This window comes from Pimephales promelas, chromosome 19 (assembly GCF_988280905.1).
Source record: "Pimephales promelas chromosome 19, fPimPro1.hap1.1, whole genome shotgun sequence".
NCBI lineage: Eukaryota > Metazoa > Chordata > Actinopteri > Cypriniformes > Leuciscidae > Pimephales > Pimephales promelas.
Genome location: NC_142787.1, coordinates 14659306 through 14670879, shown reverse-complemented (window position 1 = coordinate 14670879; position 11574 = coordinate 14659306). Strand labels below are relative to the sequence as shown.

At 37.8% G+C, this 11574-nt stretch overlaps 1 protein-coding gene and 1 non-coding gene across 2 annotated transcripts in view; both read right to left on the bottom strand.

The window, feature by feature from the left end:
- Positions 1-1021: 1021 nt before the first annotated feature.
- LOC120470483 (U6atac minor spliceosomal RNA) lies at positions 1022-1149 on the bottom strand. The gene has a single exon (XR_005620546.2). It is a non-coding gene; the product is annotated as a U6atac minor spliceosomal RNA (small nuclear RNA).
- Positions 1150-3543: 2394 nt separating this feature from the next.
- The window catches only part of fnbp1b (formin binding protein 1b), an 81353-nt gene continuing 73322 nt past the window's right edge, over positions 3544-11574 (bottom strand). The window contains exon 18 of the mRNA XM_089123632.1: positions 3544-6016. Within this exon, the coding sequence (XP_088979758.1) occupies positions 6009-6016 (8 nt within the window). The 3' untranslated portion in view covers positions 3544-6008. The remainder of the gene's footprint in view (positions 6017-11574) is intronic.

Genomic DNA, 11574 nt, shown 5'->3' with positions numbered 1-11574 from the left:
ATATTTACACTAGACGTCACCTTGGGGCTCTAAGCATGCGTCAAAACAGCCGCCATCTTGGAACAAGGGCGTTGTGTTGTCATAGGAAGTAGCTAGGCAACCTCTGCCTTTACTTCGAATTAATTGATGGTAGCGGACTTTTGTGCTGTGTATGATGTTCACACGAATTAAAAAAAAATCAATGATAAATTCATGTCTGGCTGTTGGAACGAACCAAAAAAAACAACAACGAGAAAATCGCATTCATGATGATTTATGGTGATTTTATTTCCGTTAGACCTTTATCTATTGACACTGATGTAGTAAAGGGATACTCCACTTTTTTTTTAGAAATAGGTTCATTTTACAACTCCCCCAGAATTAAACAGTTGAGTTTTACAGTTTTTCGAATCCATTCAGCTTATTTTCTGATATTTAGTAGAATATCAGTAACCAGACAGTTTCTGGTCTCATTGACTTCCATAGTAGGAAAAAATATATACTGTGGAAGTCAATGAGACCAGAAACTGGTTACTGATATTCTTCTAAATATCAGAAAATCGGCTGAATACATTGGAAAACGGTAAAACTCAGCTGTTTAACTCTGGGGGGTGATAAAATGAGCCTATTTCCTAAAAAAGTGCAGTATTAAAGTGGAGGGGCTCCTCTGTTCCAAGATGGCGGCTCTATTTACGCATTAGATCTAGTGAACTGCGGGCGAAATCTAGTGTATATCTCTATGGCTAACATTGTAGAGAAGTTTGCAGCACTGTAGTACCAGGCTCTGTGTAGTACCAGTACATCCTCAGGGGGGCGTACGACAACAGCGCCTCATAAAGCATTCATATCTCAGTGCGATTTGTGAAGTATAATAAATTGACACCTAACATACAGATTGAAAAGAATTCCAATAATCTATTTACAATTATTTTAAAATAATCACTCAATAAAACAGGTGTGATATGGAAATCCTCGCACGGAGTAGTTTTGAGTTTGAGTTCTGCATCATGCTATATGTGCAAAAACGCGGTAATAATATGAAGAAAAAACTTGGTTAGAGATGCCACGAAGTAGGTGGCAATGCCTTAACCGTATATGTGTTGAAGGCCACTAGGACCTCTTCCATCCTTGTCAAGGGGAGTGCTAACCTTCTCTCCTTTCATACAACACATTCCTATCGTTGGTTCTCATAGGATATATAGCGCTGTATATGCTTGTATTTCCCAACAACGGTAACCAGTTTTAAAACGAAAATCTTTTTTTTAACCATTATATATCGTTGTGTATACACGTTTACATAAACTTTATAAACGTATTAGTTTGATTAATCCTTGAATTATGTTATTAAACGTTGTTTTTGCGATCCTGAGGCGCCTTGCAAGGTTTTCTCATTTGCATCTCACATATACCGACCAATCAAAACTACGCGAGAGGATACGTCACAGACTCTTGCCCAGGAAGTAAACACTAGACCATGCGGTATAAAAGCCGTGACGCGGGAGCATCAGGTCTGTGTTGCTGAACCGTTTCTGTGTCTCATAAACGTTTGTGGAAAAACTTAATTCTTTTTGCGTTACCTAAATAAGTATATTTATGGTGTGAATGGTTCTTCAACGTTGTAAGCCTGAGTTGAGAATATTTACATAACGTTACTTTTAGACTGTTAAAATAACTAAACGTCTGTCAAGGCCAGCTGATTGATTGAAACTCGTGTGTTGCAGAAACACAATCCGAGACAAATGGAAGGAATGGCGGAAAGAAACTCACTCCCGAAGATGATTTAAGTATTGGGAGGTCTATTAAATCTAGTTCGACCCTAATATCCGAACGAGATGGATGGATGTGCTTTTTTTGGCGTTCAAAATCTATGGGACCGTTCATTCCCATTATAAAGCTTGTAAGATCCAGGATTATTTATCATATAACTCTGATTGTGTTTGCCTGAGGATGTTTTGTTATGAATTGGTAGTAGCTATAATATTAGTGATACTGACTTTCATTCACAAAACGCCATTAAGATACATCTGTAATAGGCTACTTGAAAATAAATAGTGCAATTTAAGTGCCTACTTACTATATCTAAAAAAAATAAACAAAAAAATTAAAATGATGTCTGTGTGAGTGAAATGTAGTGGCTTTTGTTAAAACCTCATGTTATTACTGGTAAGTGTTAGTTTGTCTATGAGATTGCAGCAATCTTCCACCAGATTATGGCTCATTTTTCGTGTCAACACCACGTAAATCTTTACAGTGAATTCGAATGAAATGAAGGCAAATAAGAATAATAATAATAATGGTTAGTCTAAAAACATGAATGGTGTGAGTGATATGACATGTTTTAAAAAAAATCATGATGTTACAAAATCACATTTTACTGTCTGGGGTCCTCTTATGAAAAGAAAATACATTTCCCTATTATGAATGGTTTCACAGCATATTTGAAAATATACAGAATAATATATGGTGCTAATTATATTACAATATATTGAATAATACATAATAAATAATTAAATAATATTGTTTTGTGTAAAAAAAGTATACAATTAAATGAGGTGTCATGCACGTAGTTTCATAAGTATGCACGGCGCGCGCACACGCACTGTTCTGAGAGGTAAATTTATAGACTTCCATTGATTTTATATCAAGTTCATGATATTTTCTATGGCCTACCCCTAAATCTACCCATCACAGAAACATGTGCAAACACAGTTCTAAATAAAGACATTTTAGATGATTAGTAAGCCATTTTAACTAGTGAAGAGCTAAAATGTCCTCACTAGTCAGTTATCATAATATTTCACTATAAGTGAGGACATTTGGCCCTAACACATATAGACAAACCAGTACACACACACAGAGATACACTGAGACAATAATTGTTTGATTTTCCCCTCTATCTTTAATTGGCACAGTCAACACATACAAAGTATTCAGTGCTCCAAAAACACAAGCATAACAAACAGAACACAAAGACAAAAGTGCAAAACATACATTTGGCAGAACCCACCAAACGAGACCAAAAAAAAAAAAAAAGTTTAATTCAATTAGCAAAGCAGAGAAAAGAAACTGGGATGTTTTTATTAATCAAAATTTAAAAATAGACTCTTACCATGGATTGGTAGTTCACTCTTATTTATAGACTTGTACGTATAGATATACATATATATATATATATTTATATTTAAAACTGATTTGGGAATGGTGTTTTGAAGCCCCAAACAGAGCAGGAAGGGGCCGAGGGCAAATGATCCTTATCACCGATAGGCCAAACAAGACAGCTGTGTGTGTAGATGCCGATATAGAGCTGATGGCCGGCGCAGTATAACAGTGCTGGAAGGATGAAATGTTAAAGTTGTTTTGTTCTTAAAGAGAACCAGAGCACTTGAGACAGTGTGCATGTTCGGAAGACAGACGTAATGATGCTTTCCTCTTTAAGATGTTGTTCTCCGCTTTTCAAAACCTTTTCTCAATGATTACACATTTTCATATTTATAGGTTCATCAATAGCGAGTCAGTCAGTTATTAGGTAATGCTGCTCAATTCATTCAACATAAAATATCGTAATTCATCAATAAGCTCTTTATTAAACAAAATAAAAGCATTCGGCATTAAATAGCAGATTTGTGGCATGTGTGAATTGTCATTTCCATGATGCTGCCTGTAGAGATGTTGATGTTTTGGGCTTCAAACCTACTTAAGAATAAAGAGAAAATGAAAAATACCTCAACATCTCTCCAGGACCCAATATGACTGAGAGAATTAAAAAATATATAAAAAGAAAAGTTCAAATTAGTATGTGCCTCAAGGATGGTGAGTAGTCAGTGAAAGATGATGAAATTAAAAATTATTATATCTTCACAACAGACATTACAGAAAGAAAAACTCCCCTTCGTCAAACCACGGTGATTACATAAAAAAAAAAAATCTGTTGATTTAAAAACCTCAAGCATGGAGTCATTTCTTCAGCTTAAGACAACCATTCAAATGCCAAACACAGATCACATGATGCATGTTAAATGTCTGGTTAACCTGTACATTTGGCTCAGAGTACATTTAAACCCTTACGTATATACCATATATATACCTTAAGGTAACCGAAACCGGCCAATGAGGTTGCGGTATTCTCGGCTGGGTTCTCCACAGGGTAAAACCATGAAGGCATGAACAAAACATCGGTCACAATAAATACATACCTATATCAACAGGACATTAGCATATTCGTGTGTGTAAATATAGCTCCTCCCCTGCCTGACAACAAAAAAAAAGGCTCACGCTCGAGCTTGACGATTGGACGGTAAAGCTGGAAGTCGTTGAATGAATGAAAAATGTGAATCACTGAAGGGACGTTAGATAAAAATGTGTTAGAAAAGATGGCAGACAGACAGTGTATTAGTAATTGCACTGGAAGGGCGGAGACAGAGGAGGTGCCAGGGCAAGCAGACATGCTATTGGCCAGTGAAGCCCCGCCCCTGATGTGTGCCCTGCAGCTGTTATCTTTGGGAGGCGGAGTCAAAGCCTCTAAATGGGTGTGGCCTGGTAAAGGAGCCGGAATGAGTGACATCATGAAGAATTCTATTGCTGCGTTCCACGGCAAATATTTTAGCTTGAAGCTTGGAAAAGTGCAACAGAAGGGCACTTAAAGACATTTCACATCATACACAAAAGCTTTTCAGCACATAAAATGCGAGAAATTCCTACATGTTTTTTAGCTGTGTAAAACATGATAATGTTGATATTCATATACCTGTAAAACATGTGCTTGCTTCGCCATTTTGTTTCTTTATAGACTACCGGCCAAAAGTTTGGAAAAATATTTTCTTTTTAATAAAGAAGTCTTTTAAGCTGAGGCAGAATTTATTTGATCAAAAATTCAATAAAACAGTAACATTGTGAAATATTCCTCAGTGTCACGTGATTCTTTAGGAATCATTCTAATGTGCTGAGTTTCTGCTCAAGAAACATTTCTGATTATTATCGATGTTAAAAACAGGACATATTTTCGTGTAAACTGCGATGCACTACCATAAAAAAATTGAACGGAAGTAACGTTAACAAAAACAAACTTTTATTCAGAAAGGACACAGTAAATTAAATCAAAAGTGAAGACATATATTTACAAAATATTTGTTTCCGTCTATATAAGAATCCTGAAGAAAATGTCTTACAGTTTCCACAATGTTTTCAACATTTATAATACTAATGTTTCTTGAGCAGTAAATCATCATATTAGATGAGATGATTGGATGATTTCTGAAGGATCATTGTGACACTGTAATGATGCTGAAAATTCAGCTTTGATCACAGGAATAAATTGCATTTTTAACATATATTAACATAGAAAACAGTTATTTTAAATTGTAATAAAATTTCACAATATTACTGTTTTTACTGTATTTTTAATCAAATAAATGCAACCTTGGTGAGCATAAGAGACTCAAGAACATTTAAAAATCTCAATTATTCCAAACTGTTAGTGTGCATCATCTTCCAAGCATCAAGATGTAGAAGTCAAGTAGGAATACGGACAGAATGCAGCACTGACGTGGTACCGAAAGTTCAGCTCCTTTTACAGACCACGTTCCCAGTTCAGGATAGCTCAAGGAATCGGAAGCAAGACCGTTTCAAGCTGTTAAAGACGAAAAAAAAACACACACACACACATACAAACATACATACTCATTCGCACCAGGCTGAAAGAAACGTTAGAGCCGTTCAGCAGCGATGAAGAGCCGTAAAGCAAAATGATATATGTAGATCATATTCACCTCATTATAAAAGAACAGACATGTAATAAATCTAAATGTCATAATATTTCTCTGATTTGCTGTTAAAGTTCCTCTCTACAGCAGGAGAATTTAGGCCGAGAGGTCTCTATAGCCTCTTCCTCTCGCTTCTTTCACTGTTCCTCTCTTTATTTTGTGTCTGTCTCTCATCTGTCTCACTCTAGGGCGGTTCATGGAGGGTAGGCTGTAGTTTTCCCCACATGTGGCTGCTGTTTGCCCTGCACCACTGAGTCCTCCTTCCATACTTTACGAATCTGCAGTCATACAAACAAAACAAAGAGATGAAAAACAAAAGAAAAGACATGTTAGACTTGGTGAAGTGATGAATTCATGCCCCCTATGAATGGCTTTTCACCGTATAGTTAAAGGGATATTTCACCCAAAAACTAACATTTTGTCATCATTTACTCACAAGATATTTTGAAGAATGTTTGTAACCAAACAGTTGCTGGTCCACATTGACTTCAATAGTTTTGAATATCTTCAAAATATCTTCTGTTGTGTTTAACAGAAGAAAGAAACTCATACAGGGTGAGTAAATGATGACAGAATTTTCATTTTTGGGTGAACTATCCCTTTATCCCTGTGTCATATACTTTTTTATTTTTAAGCCCTTTTTATCCATGGGTTAAGCAATATTTCATGCCAGTAATTGTAGTATTATTTATATACTATTTGAGTGTATATTCGTATTTTGTAATAACATTTTATTTTTTATGATTTCAGTTAACATTTTAATTTTAGTTTAAAATTTTAGTAATTGTTATGTGTTTTGTCATTTTTATTAGTTTCCTTTTAGCTTTAATAAAACATTTTTTTTAACTTTAGTTATTTAAGTACATCATCTTCATTTAGATGCCAAGCAATATTTCAAATTTTCATTTATGTTTCTTAAGTTTAAGTCTTACATCTAATATTTTTATTTGATTTTATTACAGCTTTATTACTATTAACGAAAATGATTGTTAAAGTGCCCCATTATGCTTTTTCGAATATTACAGTTTCAGAGATCAAAGTGCAGATCAATGGGAGTTATTGTCTCCTAAAAGAATGAATCAATACTTGTTACTGTACTGTTCATCATTACAGTTCGTATTACTGTGTATCAACTGCGGAGGAAGATCAGGAGCTGAAATTTAGATATGGTAATGGGCGTTTCGTTTCTGACATGAGCTATAAGCGGTAAACCAATCATAACAGACTGAGCCACCTGACCAATCAGAGCAGAGTAGACCAATAACAACAGACTGGGCCATCTAACCAATCAGAGCAGAGTAGACCAATCACAACAGACTGGACCATCTAACCAATCAGAGCAGAGTAGACCAATCACAACAGACTGGACCATCTGACCAATCAGAGCAGAGTAGACCAATCACAACAGACTGGATCATCTGACCAATCAGAGCAGATTAGACGAATTACAACAGACTGGGCCATCTGACCAATCAGAGCAGAGTAGACCAATCATAACAAACTGGACCATCTGACCAATCAGAGCAGAGTAGACCAATCACAACAGACTAGATAATCTGACCAATCAGAGCAGAGTAGACCAATAACAACAGACGGGACCATCTGACCAATCAGAGCAGAGTAGACCAATCACAACCGACTAGATAATCTGACCAATCAGAGCAGAGTAGACCAATCAAAACAGACTAGATAATCTGACCAATCAGAGCAGAGTAGACCAATCACATCAGACTAGATCATCTGACCAATCAGAGCTGAGTTGACCAATCACTACAGACTGGACCATCCGACCAATCAGAGCAGAGTAGACCAATCACAACAGACTGGACCATCCGACCAATCAGAGCAGAGTAGACCAATCACAACAGACAAGACTATTCGACCAATCAGAGCAGAGTAGACCAATCTCGAGTCGACCGACTGTACCATCTGACCAATCAGAGCAGAGAAGACCAATCATAACAAACTGGACCATCTGACCAATCAGAGCAGAGTAGACCAATCACAACAGACTGGACCATCTGACCAATCAGAGCAGAGTAGACCAATCTCGACCGACTGTACCATCTGACCAATCAGAGCAGAGAAGACCAATCATAACAAACTGGACCATCTGACCAATCAGAGCAGAGTAGACCAATCACAACAGACTAGATAATCTGACCAATCAGAGCAGAGTAGACCAATAACAACAGACGGGACCATCTGACCAATCAGAGCAGAGTAGAGTCAGTAGACCAATCACAACCGACTAGATAATCTGACCAATCAGAGCAGAGTAGACCAATCACATCAGACTAGATCATCTGACCAATCAGAGCTGAGTTGACCAATCACTACAGACTGGACCATCCGACCAATCAGAGCAGAGTAGACCAATCACAACAGACAAGATTATCCGACCAATTAGAGCAGAGTAGACCAATCTCGACCGACTGTACCATCTGACCAATCAGAGCAGAGTAGACCAATCACAACAGACTAGATCATCCGACCAATCAGAGCATAGTAGACCAATCACAACAGACTAGATAATCTGACCAATCAGAGCAGAGTAGACCAATCAAAACAGACTAGATAATCTGACCAATCAGAGCAGAGTAGACCAATCACATCAGACTAGATCATCTGACCAATCAGAGCTGAGTTGACCAATCACTACAGACTGGACCATCCGACCAATCAGAGCAGAGTAGACCAATCACAACAGACTGGACCATCCGACCAATCAGAGCAGAGTAGACCAATCACAACAGACAAGACTATTCGACCAATCAGAGCAGAGTAGACCAATCTCGAGTCGACCGACTGTACCATCTGACCAATCAGAGCAGAGAAGACCAATCATAACAAACTGGACCATCTGACCAATCAGAGCAGAGTAGACCAATCACAACCGACTAGATAATCTGACCAATCAGAGCAGAGTAGACCAATCAAAACAGACTAGATAATCTGACCAATCAGAGCAGAGTAGACCAATCACATCAGACTAGATCATCTGACCAATCAGAGCTGAGTTGACCAATCACTACAGACTGGACCATCCGACCAATCAGAGCAGAGTAGACCAATCACAACAGACTGGACCATCCGACCAATCAGAGCAGAGTAGACCAATCACAACAGACAAGACTATTCGACCAATCAGAGCAGAGTAGACCAATCTCGAGTCGACCGACTGTACCATCTGACCAATCAGAGCAGAGAAGACCAATCATAACAAACTGGACCATCTGACCAATCAGAGCAGAGTAGACCAATCACAACAGACTGGACCATCTGACCAATCAGAGCAGAGTAGACCAATCTCGACCGACTGTACCATCTGACCAATCAGAGCAGAGAAGACCAATCATAACAAACTGGACCATCTGACCAATCAGAGCAGAGTAGACCAATCACAACAGACTAGATAATCTGACCAATCAGAGCAGAGTAGACCAATAACAACAGACGGGACCATCTGACCAATCAGAGCAGAGTAGAGTCAGTAGACCAATCACAACCGACTAGATAATCTGACCAATCAGAGCAGAGTAGACCAATCACATCAGACTAGATCATCTGACCAATCAGAGCTGAGTTGACCAATCACTACAGACTGGACCATCCGACCAATCAGAGCAGAGTAGACCAATCACAACAGACAAGATTATCCGACCAATTAGAGCAGAGTAGACCAATCTCGACCGACTGTACCATCTGACCAATCAGAGCAGAGTAGACCAATCACAACAGACTAGATCATCCGACCAATCAGAGCATAGTAGACCAATCACAACAGACTGGACCATCTGACCAATCAGAGCAGAGTGGACCAATCACTACAGACAAGATTATCCGACCAATCAGAGCAGAGTAGACCAATCATGACAGACTGGATAATCGGACCTATCAGAGCAGAGTAGACCAATCACGACAGAGTGGACCATCTGACCAATCAGAGCAAAGTAGGCTCTCGGAAAGGAGGGATTTAGAGACACCAAATCTTTGAGAAATAAGGTGATGTGCAATGTGTATTATGAGAAACTGACACATATACTGCAGAAGATCTCAGAAACAAAATTAGGAAGTTATGAAATAGCATAATAGGGCCACTTTAATAGTTTTAGTTTAACAATAACACTATTTCATACTTGTAATTTTAAAATCAAATGTACACAGTGATTAACCCAGGATAAACTAACACTTTAAAACATGGAACACGATTACAAGAGTGAAAAGCCTATTTCAATGCACACCAAACACACACACATGACATTTTATGTATATGCTTATGAGCTGTACAATTACAAAATGGACTGAAAAATGACAATATAAACATATAGGATTGTGTGTAGCGTGATTTATAATATGCATGAATTATTGGCAAGAGTAATCAAATTTTCTGGGTTGAATTCAAGAACAAATGCAGCCTTAAACATGCATTTATGAAGAGAAAACATCACTCAAACAGGCAGGTTTGCAGAAACAGAGGACTCAGATGACGTTTAATATGTTTATATAATCAATAATTAGATCAGCATGTAGGTTATCTCTTAAGTTGGTTTGCTTTTTGTGTGTGTGGACGCCATTTTGCAGAAAACCATAACTTAAAGGTGGCATACAGTAAGTAGGTTCATGCTTGTTTAAACTGAAACAAAGGTCAGACGTCAACACTTCATTTGGAGGAAATCACACTCGTGCAATATTCAACTCAAACGGTTTCAAATGTCTAAACTAAAGTATTCAAATGCAAATGGAGGCATCTTAAAATGAAAGAGAAATTCAAGATCTCCATTCACACACCCACACACACAGTTAATGCACTCATCTAGTACTCCGTCTCACCCTCAGAAAGATAAACCCTTGTCCAGGAAAACAGCTCTGTGAGGAAACATTCAGAAACGTTTCATGCGTCACATTTCACAGCTAAAATGGCAACTCAGCTCTCATCCAGGAATAAAGATGAGGAGCACCGAACATGATTGTGTCGTGATTGTGATTGTGATTTTACTCATTTAAATGGTTGCATTGTGTTTTTCTGTAAACTTATGTTTAATATTAAGTTAATTATGAATATCTACATCAACTATACACTGTAAAAAAAATTGTTTCTACACCAACTGTTTTCAGTGTATGTATTGAGATTGAACACAGTTTGAACAAATAATACAGCTAAAGATCCATAACGGCAATCTCTATCTAACATGTATTAGCAAATGATGTGCTTTTCACAAATATATTCAAAGGCATGATGACTACTTATGCTACTTGTAAACTGTTTATTATTATTACTAATGCTTGAGCTGATGTTTTTGAGGGGAAAAACACCAGCATAAGGCCCGGTTCACACAGAACGCGTTTTTGAGATGCAGGTCAGTGGAGCGAGAAAAAAAAAGCAAGGTCTAGAAACTCGTTCTTTAAAAGTTTAACTTATTTTAACCAGTGCCGTGTTTTTTAAAATGCTGTGTCATGGACGAGACAAAAATATGCGAGACGCCAGTAGAGCAGTGGAATTGAAAAATGTGTTCTGTGTGAACGGCCCCTGATATGACGTTTTCCTCCAAGAGCTAGGCTGGATTTTAAGTTAATTTACAATTACTTTATATATGAAAACAGTACAAAAACTTGCATGTATCTCCTCGTATATGTGTGTTGCGTTTTATTGGAGATGGTTCTCACTGCAGAACATGAAATCCATGGGAGGAGTCGGATCTAGATCCAACTCCTCCTACCTTATACATCTAAACCTACCCAACTCCGCCCCCTAATCCCTAAACCCAACCCTAATCCTACCCCTAATCTCCACCCCTTGGATCTTGATTCGACTCCTCCCCGTGGATCTAATATA